The sequence below is a fragment of the Momordica charantia genome (genome assembly GCF_013281855.1).
Source record: "Momordica charantia cultivar OHB3-1 chromosome 9 unlocalized genomic scaffold, Mcharantia_2.0 BLBB01000009.1, whole genome shotgun sequence".
NCBI lineage: Eukaryota > Viridiplantae > Streptophyta > Magnoliopsida > Cucurbitales > Cucurbitaceae > Momordica > Momordica charantia.
The window spans coordinates 21,536,330-21,559,132 of NW_028275167.1; the positions used below are offsets into that span (position 1 = coordinate 21,536,330).

Sequence of the window (22,803 nt, forward strand, 5' to 3'; positions counted from 1 at the left end):
CGACATTCAATTTTTTTTTAAAATTGGAGATTCAAATTTTCCTACCTCATATTTGTTGTGCTATAAAAATCAAGAGTAGCGGAGCACCTAATTTATATTTGAATTATTTAATTATTCCAACTCAGTGGAGACAAGCATTTAAGTCTATATCTAAATTAAAGGATGATAAATGGATTCCCTTAACTATAATGTGACAAGCAATTCATCTTGTGTTAACTAGTGAACCCTCTTTATAAATAAGTGTCAAATCTTGTATGTCTAGCAAAGCATCATCTTCCATAACTTAGAAGTTGATAACTTATACTCCAAAGCAGCATCATCAATGGCTCCCAAAGGGAAGTTGGAGGCCAATGTAGAAATTAAGTCTCCACCTTCAAAGTTCCATGAAATGTTCCACAAGAGACCACACCATATTTCCAATGCTTCTGGTGACAAAGTACAAGGTTGTGAATTACATGAGGGTAATTGGGGCGAAGTTGGTTCTGTCGTCTGCGCCAAATACTTTCATGGTTTGTTTTCATCATTTTTCTTTCTATATTTCTTTACTCTTTTCAACGTTGGATCTTTATTATTGTTAGAACTGGTTGAGAATTTAAATGAAATTGATTGTTGTGGTATGGATAAACCACTGCCTCGAAAACAATTTGAGTACGATCACGGTGCTAAATAATGCACTCGCCGGAGTCGAATGGAATCGAAGAACATTTGACAGAGATTTTGGATTTTTACCCCGAAGAAGAAAACTTGACTTTATTTTAAAATGGAAAAATAAAAACGTTTTAATTGAAACGTTACAAAAAAAAAATGAATTTGTTAATTAAAATGTTAAACAATTAATAAGTAACATTCAAATAATTAATCAAAACAGAAATAAACGTTTTTCATTAAAACATTTAAAAATAAGCAATAATAAAATATCACTTATTTTTGCAGTGTAAATATGTAAATACGTATTTTTCTTTTATCATCCCAATGGTTCTTTTGAGCTCCAATATTTGTTGGATCCCATTTTTTTTATCGAATATACTCATTTGAACTTTTGGCCTCTAATACATAGTATGATATAGTCTATTTTGAACATAACCCTCGCAACTTTACTTTTGGTTTCATCCAAAAAGAACTTCATACCAATTAATGGAGATGTTGTCCCTCGCATATATATCCATGATCCTTTCTCGAGCCAATGTGGAACTTTATTTGCACTCTCTACAAATCCAACATCGTGTATATTATAAATTTTTGTTACGTCTTTTTACTAGAATCCCAAACAAGCATGCCATATTAATTTATGTAGTGTTGAACCACAGATGGGAAGCCTCAAATGGCAAAGCATTTAATTGAAGCAGTGGATGAGAAGAAGAATTTGATCTCTTCAAAAGTTATAGAAGGAGACCTTTTGAAGGATTATAAAACCTTCAACTTTACGCTCCAAGCTACTCCAAAGGGCAAGGGAAGTGAAGTTCACTGGGTTTTGGAATTCGAGAAACTGCATGAAGAAATTCCAGATTCATGCAGCTTGCTTGAGTTTTGTGTGAGCATGTCCAAGGACATTGATGCTCACCTTATGAATGGCAATAAGGAAGAAGCAAATTATTTAGTTTTACTATATGTTATATGTGTACCAACTCTATGTTTAAATAAATGCTCGTATGCAATATGTGTTCTCTTTGGGCTTGTTCTAAGTTCTCGTATGCAATATGTGTTCTCTTTGGGCTTGTTCTAAGTTATCATGCCTTGGAGAATAGTCATAAAGTATCCTAAATGTAATGCTACTATTAAATTAAACTATGGGAATAAAATCACTAAATTAAATGTGTTTTAGAATTGATATTGGAAAGCTTTTCATTAGTATATTTTTCTATCATTTGTAATCTTTTTTAAATAATAAACGTCGAGAATTATTGGAATCAGGGCGGATCCACGTAGGGGCAGACGAGCGTGAATTTTGTTTCCTTCGAGCACGACGTTTGTAGTTCGTGTTAACCTTTAGGAGATAGAGAGAAAATAAAGAAAATGACAAATAGGGTTTTGTCACAACATCATCACGCAAGCCAACATCGTCCGTCTCTTTCGATAGAAGGGTTTGAAATCGCCACCAACCATTATGAGTGAGGTGTGATTGAGTCAGCTAAAAGAAAAAAAAAAGTCTGCGAACAACAGATTTTGGTTCAGGGGTCGATTGAGAGGTATTAGAGTAGCCTACAACACTAGTTCAAAAAATGGTATGGAGAAGCACGAAAATCTCATAAAACGCTCTAAATTAATAATTCAGAAGTAATTTTATTAAAAAAAAAAACAATTTTTTTCGTTTTTTTTTTCCAAAGTCATCAACGCATTAAAATATGTTCCAAATAAATTATGTAACAATGTTGACCATAATGAATTCTCATATTAACAAGGCAGTTGGTTGGTTTATTTAAAAGAACATAAATATAAAGTACATTATTATATCTAAAACTCATTATTATAACCATATTCATCCATAAGTCACAGCATAAGCGAATAGGTTATAAGTATAAAACAATTATGAATAATTTATACCTAATCTCAAACTTATTCAAGCCAGATTTATTTGTTGAGACGAAATTGAAAATTAGTATTACAAAATCTTCCTCCCAGAAAATTTTATCTATGCAACCACTTTGTAACTGGTTACAAAGTGCGTAAACAAAATCTCATATTGGTTAGAAAAGAGAGAGATCAATAATACATAAATGAGGACAATTACCTTGTATCAAATTTTTGAATGAAATCAAAAGCAAAATCATGAGAGTTATCTTAAAGGGCACGTTAAAAATCCTACATGAAAAAGATAAAGGAACTCGATAAATATTAATAACAATGACGTAGGTAAGATGAATGACAAAGTTGTTCGTTGGCTATACCATATCTTAGCTTATACACATCAACTCTAGATTTCTATTATTATTTCATCCATTTCATTAATTTTTTTTCTAACTCTATAACGTCTCAAAATTTATTTAATTATTATGTTTTACCATACATTTATTATAGAATTCCAAATAAAAAATTTGAGATTCCAAATAGAATTCCAAATAAAAAATTTGGGAGTCACCACCAAACATCAACAAGGTGTGATCGGTCACCTAAAAATAGAGACAATGTCTGAGAAAACAGATTGTTGGTTCGGGAGTCGACTGAGCGTACTACGACACCCGTTCGAAAACGGTACCACATTTTGTCAAAAATTATCCTATTATTTTATTTGGTCCAAAAAAAAAGAAATGTTTTTATTTTATTTTAAATGTCTTATATTATATTAATTCACATTTTGTAATAAGATATGAATTAATAGGTATGAGTGGTACGAAAGCCATTAGAAAAATTTTGATACAGAATACTCGAAGGTTCGAGTTCCCATCATTGAAGTTTTTGAAATAATTATTTAGCAAAAAAATAATAAATAAAAATAAAACTTATAATAAAGTAAAATGATGTTATTTTTAACTAAAACCATTAAAATCAATGTAGATACCGTATCTCGTCCGGTCATTTTAACTTTATTTGATATTTGTTATTGAAAATACAAAAAGTATAAAATAACAAAAAAAACTAAAAATTAATAATAAATTTTAAATTGAATTATGATTTTTAAAATGAAAAGAGAAAATAGAATTTTAAAAAGATAAAATAATCTTTCGTTTAATTTCTCTCCATATTCCCTCTCCCCTGATTTTCTCCCACTTCCCTCCTCTCTTTCTGTCCCCTCCACTCTCTACCAACTTCCCGTACATTTCCAACAATATCTCCTTCTCTCTCACATTTCTCTCTTCCCAATTATTTTTCTTCCACCATCACATTCTCCATCAATTCCACTAATCTTTCTCTTTTACTATAACATCGTACATCTTACATTCATTTATTTTCAAGTTTCATCCTCCCTATATTAGATTGATTTTTATGATAAGAGAGAAGGAAACACGTACAAGAAATGGGAAAGTAAAAGGATCTCTATAAGGAGAAGAAATACACACGGAACAAAGGAGGTGAGGTGAGGTGGTGGAATACAAAATTTTATGAGGATCCGCTCCAAAATCTCCTAGGAGAGGGAGGGGAAGGTTTGAGTGTCTTTAATTTCTTTGGGATATCAAAATCTTTCTGTTCTTACCTTCACTGCAAGATCCTCTTCCAGATCTCTCTCTCCTCACTTCTCATAAAATGATCTCATAATATTATCTTCCTCTCAAAATCTCATTCTAGGGAGCCAGTGAGAAAAAGTCAAAAGGAACGCACAAACTACAAACTACAGAGAGAAGGAAATTTTCAAATGACATAGAGAAAATAATTTTTAAATATCTGTGTATTGTTTAGCTATGATTTTTTTTTTTTTTTGTTAAAATCTCATAAATACATGAAATTCCTCCCAAAAATTAATTTAACAAAATTTCAAAACTCATTGTTTAACAAACAACATAAATCAAATTTGTGAATTTTCTTAAAATTCATAAATACATGAAAATTCTCGCGCAAATAAATATAAATTTCTATAATTTTGGAAAAATATTGTTCTTGATTTTATAAATTCCATAAATGAAATTTCCGTTTTAAAATAAATTTTAATAATCCCAAAATAAAATTTCATATTTTGAATGACATTTATGTCACCCATAATTATTAACTCGTGTTTTATTTCTAAAATGTGGATTAATAAATGGGATATTTAAAAAGAAAATAAATAAATTTTTGGTGACCTTTAATAATCTAATAAATTGGATAATAAAAATTAAAATACTGCTAACCGTTTCACGGGTGTTGTAGGGTGCTAATACCTTTGCTATACTCAAATGACTCTCGAACTCAATGTGATTTGCGTAGACCAATTTGCTTTTTCTTCTAATTGGGTGACCAATCACACCCTCAACCATAATTGGTGGCGACTCCAAAATCTTTTATTTTAAGAGACCTTTAAAAGAAGACGTCAGCCGCTCCGCGTCGCGATCACGTTGCGACAATCAAATTTAATTAAATAATAATAGTAATAAAATAATAAAATAATAAAATAAGCTGGACCAAATATGGTGTCTATAGTGAGAGTTGAGATTCAAATATTTAACTTTTAGTTGATGATATCGTAGTCAAATTAAGTTATGTAATTCCAGTTCATGAATCTTAATCCTTTTAAAAGATACCCATTCAAAAAGCATGTAAGAAACTTTTTGGATGATCTCTTAAATTTCCATGTTAAAAACATCTTCGCATGACAATTTTTTATAACCTTCATCTGTTTAATATATATATACTTTCTGTTGGATTTAAAGGTGTGAAAGAAAGTGAAATTTAAACAAACTTATTCACATATACGTTGTGAATATATTTATTTCTTTAGTGGTTTTATTTATTTATTTATTAAACTTGAAGTTATGTATTTAAATGAAAAATTATTTCTTTATTTTGTTAAAGTTACAAATAAATGTGTTAAAGTTAACTATGTAACATATGTAAAAATGTTACATATGTGTTTAATTTTGAGTGAGATGTACTTGTTTGTACAACTATATATAGTTGTGGATTTCTTCATTTTGAGATATCCAAGCATACTACAATTGGGTATTCTCCTCCTCTCACAAGAATTCTCTCTTCTTTTGAGTTGTTTTTCTTGTTTATGTTGAGAGCAAGTATCTAAGAGTTCTGCCAGATCCAAGTAGTTCGAGGTTGCAGTTCTACCGAAGTTAGTCGTTGTATCCTGCTGAGATTATCGCTGTAGTCTGCTAGCAACTTGTGAAGAGCGAATAATTGTCTTCAAGTCAACGCTATTGAAGCGTGTCTCGACTATTTTTTATCAAGTTTTGGTGTTCATCAAGTTGTTCAAATTTATATCGTTTGTAACTAGTTACGTTGTAATCTGTTTGTCAGTACTACACAGTTCATATATACAGTGTATATTTACCCAACAATCTGAAGACAATTATCTGATGGCTGCAAACACTTCTGCCAACGCTCCTTCGATGATGGGATTGACCATTGTCAAATCTCATGTTGAAAAACCAGAGAAGTTCAAGGGAGAAAACTTCAAAAGATGGCAACAGAAGATGATCTTCTACCTCACCACCTTGAATCTTGCTCATCTTAAAGGAGGTATCCCAACTACTCCGCTAGAAGCAATCACTCCTGAAACTGAAGCTGCCAAACAAGCATGGTTGCATTCAGACTTCCTGTGTTGCAACTACATTCTAAGTTGCCTAGATGACACCTTGTATAATGTCTACTGCAATGCCTTTGATATTTCAAGGCAATTGTGGGAGGCATTAGACAAGAAGTATAAGCTGGAAGATGCTAGTACTAAGAAATTCCTTGTTGGAAAATTCTTAGATTATAAAATGGTTGATACCAAGTTTGTAGTTAACCAGTTGGAAGAATTGCAAATTATCATTAGTGATTTGTAACGTGAAGGATTGGTCATTAATGAATCATTCCAAGTTGCTGCTGTGATTGAGAAATTACCTCCTGCTTGGAGAGAATTCAAATGTTATCTCAAACATAAGCGAAAGAAGTTGTTCATGGAGAATCTTACTGTGAAACTCCACATTGAAGAGGACAACAGAAAGGGAGACAAAGAGCCACGTAAAGTTGAAGCTAATGTCCATATTGCTGAAGCTTCAAGGCGTCATCCCAAGAAGAATCAAGTCAAGACAAAGAATGTGAATCTTGGGCCAAGGAATGACGCTAACAAGCGTATTCGTGCAATCTGTTGGGTTTGTGGCAATAGTGGCCATATAGCTGCAAATTGTAGACACAAGAAGGGACAAAGCTCCAACAACTGTCATGAAAACTGAATTTTCAATGACAGTGAAAACTGTCACGAAATGGTGGAGGCGCGATTTTGGTGCCAAAAAACGACAATTTACGAAAATTTTCATGCTTTTATGACATTTTATAATTGTCAAGAAAAATAAAAAGAAATTCAAGTATTCATAATAATTACCTAGACCATCTTGAGAATGTATGACATACAAAAACAAATGATTTTGAGCGCATTTCATTTCTGTCAGAAAAACTGCAGCTTTTTTAACGATATTAATTATTTCGGGATTGTCCAGTCGCATCGAGTATAGATTTACGCTTAATAGTTTCCCCAAATACTCCATGAAACAAGTAGAAAATGGTATTTGGTATAGTGGTATGCTTATCCTGCGTAATTGTGTGATTCCTCTCTTCGGTCCCTAGTTTAAGCCCTATGAATTTAAATTAATTTTTAAACCCTCTATTAATATATTTCTATAAAAATAATATAAGTTAATTCTAGTTTCACCAAGCACTTCGTAGACAAAATATTCATATTTAAATTATACTCGAGTTTTTTTTATTGGAATGAAAGGTAGTCAACTTAATCGAATGCTTATGAATTATTTTGGGTTTAAATTGGAACTAGTTAGGTTTGTTGGAGACTATTTATCGCCGGCCACGTGTCGACAAAAGAAAGGTATTGTTATTTAAGAATATCTTTAATCATGGTCTCTTCAGGTTGGAATGTTTTGCTGAGCTAACCTGTTCATTATGTTTTATCAACCGACCTAGAAGGTTAGAGCCGACCTACGCGAAGATGTCTGCAAGAGTGTTGATTAACACATTAATCAAACAACACGTCGCGTTTTACGGGCTGTCGGATGATCGTTAAGCCATTGGCGGGAGTCTTGTCAGAGATCGTCTCTATAAATAGAATTCAATTTTATTATTTATTTTTTATTTTTTATTTTTGCAAGAATTCAATACTTTCTCTTATCCTCGTTTGCTGGCAAGAATATTCAAGAAATGATTTTAAATTTCGTGATTTATAGTCAGAGATACGATTGAAAATTCTTTATCTTGTTTGGAACAAAAATAATTTGAAATAAATATAATTAAATTTAGTTGTTTGGATGTTCGTTGAATGGTTGAGTTTGATTTTTTGGTTTACATAAAATGACTAGTTCAACTGAACCGAAATTTTTTTATTGAAATATCATTTTTACTCCAAAAAATTGTCGTTGCCTTTGTAAACGTAGACTTTTCACTTTTTGAAATTCTCACATTTTCTGTAACCACCACAAGAAATTTTAGTTTTGGCGACAAAACGTTTGGCGATGAAATTGCAATTCGTCGCCACAAGTATCATATGGCGACGAAATTTGGGTTCATCGCCAAAAGTCCCGATTAAATTAATATTTTTTATTCATAACTTTTGGGGACGAAATCGTGATTTCGTCGCATAAGACACTTTTGGCGACGAATTCAAGGTTTCGTCGCCAAAAGTTTTGAGAAATGGCGAGATTTTTACCGCCCAATTTTTTAGGGAAACTTAAGGCGACGATATTAAGGGTTTTGGGCAACGACTTTTTATTTCGTCGCCATAGATCACGTTTTAACCCCCTCCATTTCCCTTTCAGTTTTAGTTGTTTTCTTCCTCCTCCCTTTCATTTTTAGTTGTTTTCTTCCTCCTTCTCCCTACTACTTCCTCTTCCTCCCTCGACCACCTCCGTCATCACCGACCATTCTTCCGCCTTTACCACTCCCTCTCCTTCCCTCCACCGCCTCTATCATCACCTTTCCCTCCTTCCACTGTCACCACTCTCTCTCCCTCCTTCCGTCTCCGTGGATGTGTCCAACCTCTCTGTGTGTGTGATGTGTCCTCTCTCTCTCTATTGCTTCTCATCCTTCACCACCACTCTTCTTCTACTGATTTTGAGGTATTAATCTATACTTTGTTTTATTTTATTTTTCAAGTAATCTGAGTATATATATCTTGAAATCATAGGATGCCACCGCTGTGCTATCGTCACTGCTTCACTTTGTCGTGTTTCTCCGTTGTTCTTCGTCGGTAAAATTCTAAAACTTGTTCTTTCTCTATCTCTATGTTGTTACACACTCAAAATCAAATTAATGTTATTTGTTATGACTATTTTTTTGGTATATTTTTTAAGTTTTCATGTCTTTAATTCTGTTTGTTTGACGTCTCTATTTTTTTTTCCTTATTTGAAGATAAAATAATTGGTTAATGGGTTCTTGTATTAAGTTTTCATCTCTTTAATTCTGTTTTTCAGGTTGTTTTGATTTTTCTTCTCACAAACTTTGGTAATTGGACGAGATTTCATGAAGCCAAGGAGATGATGATTTTTGTATTAGGTTTAGATTTACTTTGCAGTCGAAATTTAGCTTCTATTATCTATTCAATTTTCTATATCATACCGATTGTAATAATTATTTGTTGTTTAATATAAATTGAAGTTTATATATACTTTTGAATACGTGTTTATGAAGTTTGATTTAAATTTTTTAACGTTTAAGAAGAAAAAAGAGGATGAAGAAACAAGAATTAAAAAAAATAATGACGCAATTTCGTCCCCATAGGGGCTTTTGGCCACGAAATCATTTTCGTTGCCATAGACTTTCGGCGACGAAAATGATTTCGTCGTCAAAGATCTATCGCGACAGGGCAGCGGCGACGATTTTGGTGACGACTTTCCAACCTTTAGCGACAAATTTCTTAGTCGCAAATCTCTAAATTCTTGTAGTGAACGCTCGCGTTCTCTGGCTCGTTTATTTTAAGACTTATTTGTGCCCTTGGATTTTTCCTCTAAGCTGATATTTAGTTTCATGAATTTTCTAATATTAGAGTTCTAAGTTTGGGTTTTAAATTTAGTTAATCTTTTAGATAAATTTTCCGAAGCATTTTTAGAGAGAGTTCTTATTGGGAAAATGATTATGTAACGTTCTTTTTTTTTTATAAGACCTTGAACATTACTTTGTGTTACTATTTTAGTTTCACTGGGTCCATTTCTTTTTTGTAAAATAAATAAAACAAAAAGAGAAAGGGAAAGAAAATAGAAGGAAAAAAAATGAAGGAAACCCTAACCACCCACCTTCTTGTTGTTCTTCTTCTTCCTCCATAGCAGTCCTCATTATTCATCATCATTGGCTGCGACTCCACGACAGTGTTTCCTAGCGAACGGCGATGCGAACGAACCCCATGACGGCGTGACCCTCCTGCTGTAGTGTTTTCGACTGGTGGCGCGACAACAACAAATGCCCAGATCTGGCGTTCTTCGACGGCCCAGCAGTGCGTGCGGCTCCTTTTGGCATGTTATGAGCAGAATGGATAGTTTATGCTTAAGATCTAACAAACGTACGGCGACACAACCATGACAGATTTGCGAAACCCACGTATAGCAAATATTTGGCAGTGGCTCAGCCTCATCTAAGCACAGTTTCGAACATCGCCGCTTCTTCACGCGTTGATCTGTGATGTCTTCAAGAAAGCTCGAAGCTTTCATCACTAAACCCGTCACCCAGAAGCAGTTGCAACAGTTTAGGGCGATTTGCAGCAGAAATCGCGGCAGTTCGGGGTGTTTTTATGGTAGTAGCAACGTCCCCGTCAACTAGACCGCACACAGTAGCATCAGTAGTGCACCTTATTTGTTGGATTTCATGGACAACAGCTTTTCGGTGGTTTTCAGTGCTTACCCACACCCAATTGAAGCCCGATTTGCATTACTCATCCCTTTTTGGCATCAAATCAGGAAACTCCAGCATTTTCGAACTTCATTTTAAAGTGTCGGGCTCATTCAACATTAATTTTGATGGGATGTGAATCCCGCAACAGAAGCGATGATCATCGTTCATCAATCTTGAGAAACAAAACCAAATGTGCAAAAAAGGAAACACAGGGAAAAACTTACGTTTGAAGAACTGTTCTTCAACGATTTCCTGAACACCACCAATAGATCTTCCAAGCTATTCTCTGGGTACCAAGATCATGTTTGTGGGAGCGTCAGGGAATGTGAGGGAGAATTGAGAGAGTGTGATTGAGAGAAAATGTTGAGAGTGTCTGTTCTGTTTTTCCAGAACCTTTCTGAAAAACCAAAACAAAAGAAACTGTGATGTGGGGAGTTAACCCACGTCGCTTAACTCCCCAGCATTTTTGTAGGGGAGTTATATATTAATATTATTAATAAATAATAATGATTAATATATATATATATACATATTTATTTATTTATTTATTTAATCATATTAATTAATAAATAATTATTAATTATTAATCTAATTAACAATTAATATATATATAAATCAAATAAATAATTAACACTTAATTATTTATTACAAAAATAGAATCGTATTCTATAGCATTTCTCTTAATCTATAGTTGTAATGTACATCTTATGCATATTATGTTTAACCTATAGTTTTAATATGAATCATATTCATATTAATTTTATTTGAATCTCATTCAAATAATTTCTCTCATAATATATAGTTTTAATTAGAATTAACTATATATTATAATGTATCACTATACATATAATCCCTTGAGCAATTTGAAAATTTCAAAATTTTCCAAAAACTTGATCCTCGTTTTACCCGTTATGAGCTAGCAAGGGGACCTAATGGACCTACAGATCAGAAGCTCCAACGATGCGAGATTAATCGGTCAAACTCATTGACCGAGTTAATTAACATTCGTTTACTACAGGTCACTCCACTAAAGACCCGCAGTTGCACTCTTCTCACTGCAGAATGTTTTTGTGTCCATGAATATATGACCATTAATGACAAGTCAATCCTTCACGAGTGCTCGTAACTCAAGCTGGGTCAAATTACCGTTTTACCCCTGAGTTACATCTTACTCCTTAAATACCACTGCTCCTTTAATGAACAACCTGGTTATGGTCCGACCAATAACCAGAAGTCCCTCTTAGGCCAATGAGAGGGTGGGACCCCTTGTTCAAGTCCCGACGTCAGCATTTAAGAGAACACTCATCTACTCCCTAAAGTCGGGGAGGAGTGAATTCCATCTTGTGAAATTATGTTCCCAGCTCCCCACTCGGTCTCGTCCCCAAAATGGTAGGAATATTGAGTCGGAGACTCAGGCCGCTCTCACCCATACAGATCAAAGGAAGAGCCCTCACGGGCAGGAGTCTATAACTCACTCAAGATTGAGAATGAGTTGTCTGGTCATCCTAAGAAATAGCAATCTGTTAGTTAACAGTGTTACATCTAAAGATTGGTTATTTCACCATCCGGTCTTATACAAACTCTTTGTGTAGGATACCCCCACTCGCATGTCTCCACACGAACGACCTGGATCGAGTTGTCTGTAACATTTACAAAGTGGGTCGTATCCATAATATTACCAGGATAAGGTACCCAGCCTTATCCATATACTATAGACCCTTTAGGTTATTCCCAAGATATTATCCACTTGTATATCAGGGATATATCAAATATATACCTAGTATATCAAGGGTATATCAAATATATACCGAATATATCATATATATACCGAATAGATATATTTTCCCGGTTACGAATAGATATATTTTCCCGGTTACATGATAATAACCTTGGATGTTTAGTTTATTGGAGTTTGGACAATGCAATGCTATGAATTCAACAACAAATTTATTGAATATAACTTTATTAAATATAAAATTTGTTTTTACATAAATACAAACCACGAGTTTAGGTAACACACCCAACAAATTTGACACTGACCCACCCATAACCCAAGTGATTAGTGGTGAGTTAGTAGGAACCCTTCGGCAAAGTTTAGGAGTGTTATGACCTTTGTAAGTACTTTCTTACTTGAGGGGATTGTTTGTTGATCGTTCCGGTACATAGACCAAATGATACAATGCGAGCAAAAGTTCAATTAAATATGTATGAATTGCTTGGCCTTTCTGTGTTTTATTATCCAATAATATGTATGTCGATTATCCCTTTGTGAATATTGATGAATATGAGTATTTTGGATGAACAAGTTGGTTCTGACTGGATATGATTGATTAGCTTTGTGTTGTTGGATTCGATACCTAGTTGTAGTTATGAATTCTTGTGAGACGTTTGATGCATGGGTCATAACTTAGAAATATGTAGGATTTTGGTGAGATTTTTGAAATGTAATGAAGCGAATGGGTGAGTATCAGGGTCAGGAGGCTAATACGTCACTAGTTGGTTATCGAGGCTTTGGGTACGAAGGTCGGGGATCGATACGTCAACTTTGGACAAAGATGAGTGTCGAGCGGAGTTGGTCCTGTAAACTAATCTAGAACCTAGGTCGTTTAGGGTTATGGGTTGAACTAAAGTTAATCTTGTGATATATTATCAACCAGGTGACGAGGAAGATATGGAGGTGTTCATTGCCAAAGGGGGAATGATTGGAACTATCATAGGTCCAAAGTGGATGCTTGATTTAGATAAGGATTCTTATAATTATTAGAAATAATTACAGAACAAAAATCTAGAGCAAGAGGGCTAGAAGCTATGGTTGAGGATGAGGAACGAGGTCATTTCGGAGCTTCAAGAGAAGGGGTACGATGTCGAGTGAGGTAATTATTGAATTGAAACATGAAAATTATAATTGCCTAATTTGTACATGCGTTCTTATTGCTGTGAAAATTCGAAAAGAGCAATCTGATTAAATCATTCATGCTTGATGCATTTGCCGTCCTCTTTGTCATGTACAAGTTAGTTTGAGTCTAACCACTACAAGGATTAGAGTTTAAAATTTCTGTCTTTTGATATCCATCTCTATGGATTCTATTTTAGTTGAAATTTTGGTTTGTTTCATCAACTTTTGAACTTATTTTGTTCCTTCATCTTCAAATCATGTCGTTCTATGGATTATATTTTAGTTTAATTTTAGACAGTATCATATAGAAATGAAATGAGTAATCGATTGTCTTAGCGTCGTTTTTCTCCATGGAAGCGGGGGAATAGGGATGGCTGGATGGGAGAATAGTGGATTTTTCTCAATGCAATTAGGCATTTATCGCTCTAATAGTTATGGCTGAAATACATACTTTAGAAGCAGTCATTAAACAAGGATTTATACGTCTCTTGATCATGTTTACATTGGAAATCACTATTCTGATCACATGATGACATCATTAAGAATGTGCTTGAACTCGATTTTAAGAGTAGTCTTTCCTATCTTTTTTTTTTCAATAAGAAACAAGGGAGACTTTAATTCAAAGAGCCCAAAAAAAGGTAAAATACAGCCTAGTGGACCTCGGGACAAGGTGTTTACCCTTCCAATCTAATCCAATAGTACAGGTTGAGTAATTACAAAAAAAATTGTTTGAGCACTCCAATTCAAAGCCATAAACTGTACAAGATCGAAAAAGTATTCAAAATAGTTGAACATATTTTGTATACTCTTTAGGTTTTATTGTGCTGCTGATTAAAGCTCATTCTTTTAGTTTGGCTCCCCTTGGTTAAGCTATTTTTTATGCTATTTTGTTTTTTTTTCATTCATTTCAATAGAAGCTCGGCTTTTCATAATTAAAAAAAAACCCTTTAGCATTTGTAACTGCTGAAATCAAGGAAAGTTGCTCTACTACCTTCATAATACCGTGAATTTCTTGAAATATTGTACACATTGCACCCAACAGCAGAATTGGCTCATGATCCTTTGTTCTGTATTTTATGTAGGTATGATTATTCTAGCTATGGACAATCAACTGGAAATGTACGGTGTCGTTTCTCCGTTCGTTCTAGTTTGTAAATTTATTTTAGTATTGTCTACCAAATATCTATTTATTTTGGATGTTTTTTCTAAGGAAGTAACAAGTAATGAGTTAATGTCATGACGTAGTTGTGCTTTGTTATTTATAATTATATAGGTTCATTTTTCATGTTTTGGTGCTCGCTTATTTTAGGACTATTAGCTAAGCCTACTTCTCATCCACCTTTAATGCTTAATGGAGACTGTTGGTTTGTTCATCTACTGAAGTGCATATAAAAATTTGCTAATTTTCGACTTATAAGTACATCAATTTTAGTAAATAGTTAATACTTTGTGTGTTCACTGCTAAATATAATTTTTTAATTAGATTGTTTTCTTTCAACTCTGATACATTCTTATGTCTGGACTAATAGGTTTGAGTATGTAGCTGAGCGTATAGCTGTTTTGCACATGAACTTCATGAAAATGAATTCATTCCCTTTGCACTTATTTCAATTGGATAATTGTGTGGCTATCCTGCAGCAAAGATAGCCAATTAAGACTTAGTGTTTATATCTGTGTCATGCATATAGTTTAAAATCTAGGTTGATAATTGTGTGGCTATTCTACAGCAAAGATAGCCAATTAAGATTTGGTGTTTATATGTGTTATTACGTAATGCATGTTGGAGCTAGAAAGATAATGTGGGAGTTAATATTAATATTTTCTTAATTGTTCGTTTTATTTTGTTGAAAAGGAGTAGCTTGCGGGAGCAATATTTTGAGAAAGGAGAATGTATAGGGAAGAGTTTCGGCGTATTTTCAACATGTACGAGGTTGATGTAATGTGAATATAGTTCGTTGGGCATTCTCTTATTGTAGTCATAGACTTATAGTATATAGTATTTGTATAAAATATCCTAATGTACAAATTTGATCAGACTTTGATCATATTATATGCAACTTTGTTACATTTTATAATTTACAGATATAGATAATTTTTTTGAAACGTGTATAGTGTTATTAAATGTATTTCATGGCTATTATGAAATTGTCATATATAAACTTTTATTGACATTACAAACCTTTATTAAACACAAATTGTGACAAAAAAAAAACTGTCACAATTAATCAATTGTCATATATATAATTTTCGTGATAGTTAAAATTGTCAATATAAAGGTTTTAATGACAGTTAAAAATTGTGAATATAAAGATTTTCATGACCGTTAAAACTATCACTATAAAAGTTTTCATGACAATTATAAATAGTCAGTGTTACGTTTTTCTTGACGTTTATCAACAGTCGTTAAAAAATATTTCGTGACATTTATAAAATGTCGTCATTACGTTTTATTGACAAGAAAATAAAATATTTCATTGTTTTAGTGACAGTTATAAACTGTAATTAAATGAGTTTCTGTGACATTTATTAATTGTGATGGAAGATCTATTTGTGACAAAGTATAACTGTACTTGTAAATGCATTGATGACAATTTTTCAAATTTGGCATCTTCTCCTCTTTCTTGATGCCTTAATAGATGACAAAAAAAAACCCGTCATGAATTATGTTAATTAACTGTCACTGGAGCCCAAATTTCTACAAGTGTTTGTTTCTTTCAAGCACGACGTTTGTAGTTCGTGTTAACCTTTAGGAGACGAGAGAAAATAAAGAAAATGGCAAATAGGGTTTACGTCATCGCCTAAAGGGTCTCTTTCGAGATAAGGGTCTGGAGTCGTCACCAATGATCTATAAGGTGCGATTGGTCATCTAAAAGAAAAAAAAAATCTGCGAACAACAGATTTTTGTTCAAGAGTCGATTGAGAGGTATTAGAGCACCCTACAACACTAGTTCAAAAAATGGTTTGGAGAAGTGCAAAAATCTAGTCGGTCGGGACTTGGTCGGTCGGGACCTGGCTGGGGGCTTGGATCTAGCCACGCCCTAGATCTGTTCACACCTTGGGTCTATTCATGCTTTAGACATGGCCTGTCATGTCTAATTTTTTTTCTTCCCATACAATGCTCTAAATTAATAATTCTTCAAGAAGTAATTTTATTAAAAATAAAACTTTTTTTTTCCAAAGTCATCAAACAAACCCATTAAAATAAGGCAGTTGGTAGGTTTATTTAAAAGAACATAAATGTAAAGTACATTATTATATCTAAAAGTCATTTAAAAATTATATTATAGCTGCTGGATGTTAATCATATTCATCCACAAGTCACAGCATAAGCTAATAGGTTCCAAGTATAAAACAACTATGAATAATTTATACCTAAATCTCATGACTTATTCAAGCCAGATTTATTTGTTGAGATGAAATTGAAAATTAGTATTACAAAATCTTCCTCCCAGGAAATTTTATTTATGCAACAACTTTGTTGGGTTACAAAGCATGTAAACAAAAAATAAAGGAACTTGATAAATATTAATAACAATGATGTGGGTAAGACGAGTGACAAAGTTGTCCGTTGATGTCTGAGCTTATACACATCAACTCTAGATTTCTATTATTTTCATCCATTTCATGAATTTTTTTTCTAACTCTATAACTTCTCAAAATTTATTTAATTATTATGTTTTACCATATTTTTATTATAGGATTCCAAATAAAATTTTTTAGATATGTTACAAACTATATTACAAGAAAGTGATATATTTTTTCGATGGTTTTAAATATCATGAACACATTCAGTAACGTCCCTAAGCATTGACATTGTGGTTGGTAATAGTGATAGTTTGTTTGGTTGGAATCCAAGATTTATATAATGAGTATTTAGATTTCTAGTGTTTGTTTGGTAGGAATATAAAATATTTTGATTTTTTTTTAATTTGAGTTCAACCATATGTGAGAGTAGAGATTTGAAGATTTAACTTTTAGTCGATGATATGTTGTAGTCAAATTAAGTTATGTAATTCCAGTTCGTGAATAGTTAATCATTTTCAAAGATACCCATACAAAAAGCATGTAAGGAACTAGGGGATGATCTCTTAAATTTCCATGCATTTTTAACATTTCCATGTTAAAAACATGTTCGCATGACAATTTTTACCTTCATCTGTATAATATAGATATATATATACTTTCTTTCGTGAATTTCTTATAATTTATATTAAAAAATAAATTAATGTATTTTTTTCACTAATAAAGGACTATAAGCAATTAATTATATTCATATATACATACATTGAGTGACCCTATAAACTTTCATAACCCAATGAAGTATAGAGCGATAGTCAATCAACTAGTCCATACATTATTTTACCTTTTAGGTTAGAGATTCAAATCAGGGTTGAATAAAAAAAAATAGTAAAGACACGACATATTCCTTCTCTAGAAGTTGAAAGTTCAATCTCTCGCCCCATTTGGTAACGTTTCCATTTTTATAGTATTGAGAAATTAAGCTTTATTTTCCTATGCTTTCAATAATTCTAGTAGGAACAAGAAATTAGCATCTATAGGCCCGTTTGGTATCGTTCTCATTTCTTGTTTCTATTTCCTCTTTTCAATAAAGAAAATAGAATTGCATAGCTCCCAAACCTCTCTGTTCAAGAATGATAAAACAAGGTAATTTCTGTTCGAACAAATTCATAGAAACGGGAACACAAAAAAATAAGTTAAACTTGTTTTTTGTTGTTTACAAAATTTCTGTACAATTTTCATAATGTTTATAAAAAATGAGAAACAAGAAATCTAAATAGTTGTCAAATGCTCATATTTCTTAATAAAATTAGAAACGGAGAACAAGAAACAATTCGTTACCAAACGCGACACAACATACTCAATAAAAGTCTGTAGGCTTACTGCCATTGAATGATCTAATTTATGCCTAATAATTCAAAATTGTGAAGAACAAGTGTCTTGATTCAATGTTACAACCCTCCTTATAAATAAGTGTCAAAACTTATATGCTTGGTAAGACATTAATCTTTGTTGAATTGAAGTTATAATCTATATTTCAAAGCAACACAATGTCTGATCTCTGTAGAAAATTGGAAGTCGATGTCGAAATCAAGGCCCCAGCTTGGAAGTTCCATGAATTAGTCCTCAAGAGACCACACCATATTTCCAATGTTTCTGGGGGCAACATACAAGGTTGTGAGCTCCATGAGGGTAATTGGGGCGAAGTGGGTTCTATCATCTCCTGGAACTACTTTCACGGTTTGTTTTCGTCAATTATTTTGTTCGTACTGTTTACTTTTTCTTAATATTCTCAAAATAAATTGGCTATGAAAGAAGTAGTTCAGGTATCGTAGATCTGTTTGGTAACGTTCTCATTTCTTATTTCTCGTTTCCAATTTTCTTAAGAAATCTAAGCAGTTTTCAACTAGCTATTGTTTCTTTGTCTTGTCACCACTTCCTCATCAAAGACCAAGACCAAGACCAAGTATTACCAATTCCCATCCAGAAAGCAAGTAATCTCCACTAGAGCGGGAATAATCTTGTTTCTCCCTTTTTTGGAAATATTTTTATAAATTTTGGAAACAACCTAAAACAGGTTTTCTCTTTTTGTGTTCCCATTTCCAATTTGTTTCAAATCATACGTAAAAAAAATATTTGTTGTATATCATACTTGAATTTATGGATGTTAGGGTCATACAATTCATTTTTCTTTACAAAAAAAATGAAGAAACAAGAAATAGAAGGATTACTAAACGAGGCCTTATAAACCTTATTAGATTCGTTGATCTAATGTATCTCATAAACAAGAAACGAGAATGGGTTTCTTGTTTCTTTTTTCCTCTTTTTTGACAAAGAAAAACAATAATTGTAGTTGTAAACTATTTCTTGTTCTTTATTATTTTTTTATTGAAAAAATAAAGAAAAACTTGATTTTGTTGGAAAAACAAGAACGTTACCGGACCATGTTCAAAGGAATATGAATCAATTAATGAGAATGAAATTACCTTTGAGGGTGTTTACTAGATTGTAGGATTAGAATCAGGACTCACTCGAAATCACTCTGTCTCTCTAAAAACAGATAATTTTTCATTCCTCTCGTGACCTAATCCATTTCATTCTCATTTCTTATTTCGTGCATCACACCTTTCCAATAACTATTTTACAACTTTTATAATTTATTTCTCATCTACGAACGATACCCATAAATCATGGCAACCGTACTATTAATTTGTAGTGTTAAAATTGTAGATGGAGAAGCTAAAGTAGGAAAGCATCTGATTGAAGCAGTAGATGAGGAGAAGAATATGATCACTTTCAAAGAAATAGAAGGAGACCAATTGAAGAATTATAAAAACTTCAAGTGTACTCTCCAAGCTATTCCAAAGGGCAAGGGAAGTGTGATTCACTATACTATAGAATATGAAAAATTGCATGAAAATATTGGAGATTCACATTCCTTGCTTCAATTTCTCGCTGACACCGCCAAAGATATCGATGCGCACCTTATGGGAGGTAACTGAGAAACCGAAACCACTGATGGGAGGTCGGGTCTGATACCGATCGAGTATTGACATCTACTATGCGTTATGTATGAACTCTATGTTTAAAATAATTGCTTGTAAGCAAAATGTTTTCTTTGTGCATGTTCTACGAAATCATGCATTGGAGAACTCATGGTTGTGAGATATTATGAATGTAAACCTACTTATAAATAATGGTGTGGGATAAAAACTACCTGAATTATGTTGAATTAGGTTACTTACTTTGGGGACGTTTGGATTGTGGGTTTTGTTTCAGGGTGAATATCTTCTGTGTTTGGATAATTAATAGAAATGGAGGTGGAATTTAATGGAGGATTGGGGTTTTGTTATTTATCATAATTTACACAACCAAAATATATATATATATATATATATATATAGTGGTAAGTTTTTCAATCTATGATCCATCACTCAAAAAAATGCTCTTTAAAATAATCCAAATCCATTCAGAACCTCCTCCCAACCCCAGGTTTTTAATAAATTTGGACAAAATAAGAAGAGATTTGAAAAAATATGAGCAGATGTACAAAAATCCCAGAGGAATATGAACAAAAAGTCAAGAAATGAAACAATAAATTAGAAAAGGTGGTTCTCCTATTTATTGCTTTTGTTTCTTTTTTTTAATAAAGAAAAAATAAAATGGGTATGCCCCAATAAAGAAATGATAAAATAATATTTTTATTTATGTTTTGGAATAAATTGGAAACGAAAGCTAAAAATAAGAAACATGTTTTTGTTGTCCTACCAATCTAATACAATTTTGAGAATGATTCTAAGAAATAGAAATAAATCAATTAAATAATTGTCAAAATACTTAAATTTATTAATAAAATTGAAAATGAAAAACTAGAAGTAGAAACGTTATCGGGCCTGATGTATTGGGAAAATGACTCATATGACCTTCTTAAGTTCCAATGTGCTCAAATAACCTACCCCTCAAAAATTGTTTTGAATGACCCAAATCTGCTTTTTCACAATTGTCAATAGAAGTAAATGTACCCAACTACCCCTCAAGTATAGCGTCAATTCTCGGGCTGAAACGTGATTTTCTCGGCCGTGAGCGTGAAAATGATAACTAATTCTCGGGCAAAATCGCATTTTTCCCGCCCGAAAATTGGCCAAAATGCTAATTTTTGGTTGTTTATGGGCGAGAATTGGCGAGAAGTTAGGTTGACTTACAATGAATTCTCGGGCGTTAACTGGTATTATTTCGCCCGAGAATTTAAGGTTTTCCAATTAATCAAACAATCATCTCTCATCTGTGCACTTTAGCAAACCAGTCTTCTTCATATGTGCACTTCATACTCAGCTTTGCAGATAACAAAAAGAATATTGTACATTGAAAGTAACTCTTCCATCTGACCACACAGTTTGTTTGTAACTGAGTAAGATTTCTATACAAACGAGGTAGGTGAAATGTCATTTACAAAGAATGGTCTATTTTTGTGTTTTTCGTCTCTGAAGTCGCACATTTATATGTCTACCCTTTGGTTTTTTGTTTATTTGGAAACGTTTGAGTGCATCTTTGTGGTTTTTATTCTTCCTTATAGAACGACATGTTTGGGGCATGTACTGTCTGTATTTTTCCATGTTTGAAAGTAACTCTTCCATCTGACCACACAGTTTGTTTGTAGCTGAATAAGATTTCTACACAAACGAGGTAGGTGAAATGTCATTTACAAAGAATGGTCTATTTTTGTGTTTTTCGTCTCTGAAGTCGCACATTTATATGTCTACCCTTTTGTTTTTTGTTTATTTGGAAACGTTTGAGTGCATCTTTGTAGTTTTTATTCTTCCTTAGAGAACGACATGTTTGGGGCATGTACTGTCTGTATTTTTCCATGATTCTCGGGCGAAGTTAGGGTTATTCACGGTCGAAAATGACAATATAATATGAGTTTCGGGCGAGAATCATATTGTATACGGGCGTGAATTCTCGCCCGAACAACAATAACTTCCGCCCGAGAACGTTAAAAATTTTGAATTTTGAATTTTGAATTCTTCTCTTTCCACATGCAGGATGCCTTGCCTATTTGTTAGCTATGGTGGTAGTTGGAATGAGTCACAATTTCTATATGAAGGTGGAATTATGGGAGGTTTGGATGTGGACGACTCTATAACTTATGAGGAGCTCTTTAGTGCTATGTTCAGCCTTACCCGAATAGATCCGGATCAGTTCAAAATCTTGAGACACTGTGTATATAAGTTCAATCTGCAGTACCAGGTTCCGAAGTATTACGTCTTTGATGACCATAGCCTTAGATTTTTTTTAAGAGGCCCTCCACATCCCTCCGAAGTCCCATTGTATGTATGAATCGTAACATTCCAGAAGCAAAAACATTCCAATCATTTCCCCACCAGTTAGGGCAGACCGTTCTGTATTATGCTCCATCGTTTCCTTTTGATTCCACGCTCCCAACCTATCATACTGAATTCGAGGATGATGATTTTGACAACGAGGAGGAAGTAGACCAGTGGATGTAGCCGGTCCATCATCGAACCCCTCGACCGAAGTGCACGTGGTCAGTACGAATGCACCGTGCGCACAAGCTTCTTGCTCAAGGGAAATTGTTAGGACTGAAGTTTGTTCGTCAACAGAGGACATTGCGGTAGGGAGTACTTTTCGATCGAAAGAAGATTTGCAGTTCAAACTCTCGGTGTACGCAATGAAGATGAATTTTGAATATCGTGTGAAGAAGTCGACAAAAAGTTTGTACACTGTCGGATGCACCGAGGATGGGTGCAAATGAAGCCTACGTTCAAGGAAAATTAAAGGTTCAGATACTTTTCTTATCTCTACATTCTATGAGGTTCACAGTTGCACTCGTGAGGTAATGAAACATGACCACCGGCAAGCTCGAAGTCGTGTGGTGGGTCAGATTATAAAGTCCACATTTGAGGATGTAAGTCGACGTT

The 22,803-nt window shown here is 33.3% G+C and overlaps 3 protein-coding genes across 3 annotated transcripts; all 3 read left to right on the forward strand.

The window, feature by feature from the left end:
- The first annotated feature begins 233 nt into the window (after positions 1 to 233).
- LOC148209194 (MLP-like protein 43) lies at positions 234 to 1,790 on the forward strand. Its single transcript, XM_088128369.1, has 2 exons — positions 234 to 509; positions 1,308 to 1,790. Exons 1-2 carry the CDS (start codon positions 323 to 325, stop codon positions 1,721 to 1,723), a joined length of 603 nt encoding a protein of 200 aa, XP_087984495.1. The 5' UTR covers positions 234 to 322; the 3' UTR covers positions 1,724 to 1,790.
- A 4,143-nt stretch (positions 1,791 to 5,933) lies between these two features.
- Positions 5,934 to 6,794, forward strand: LOC111018314 (uncharacterized). The gene is made up of 2 exons (XM_022294349.2): positions 5,934 to 6,297; positions 6,412 to 6,794. Exons 1-2 carry the CDS (start codon positions 5,934 to 5,936, stop codon positions 6,792 to 6,794), a joined length of 747 nt encoding a protein of 248 aa, XP_022150041.2.
- Positions 6,795 to 18,351: 11,557 nt separating this feature from the next.
- On the forward strand, positions 18,352 to 20,199 carry LOC111018324 (MLP-like protein 31). The gene is made up of 2 exons (XM_022294366.2): positions 18,352 to 18,604; positions 19,595 to 20,199. Exons 1-2 carry the CDS (start codon positions 18,415 to 18,417, stop codon positions 19,864 to 19,866), a joined length of 462 nt encoding a protein of 153 aa, XP_022150058.1. The 5' UTR covers positions 18,352 to 18,414; the 3' UTR covers positions 19,867 to 20,199.
- Positions 20,200 to 22,803: the final 2,604 nt, after the last annotated feature.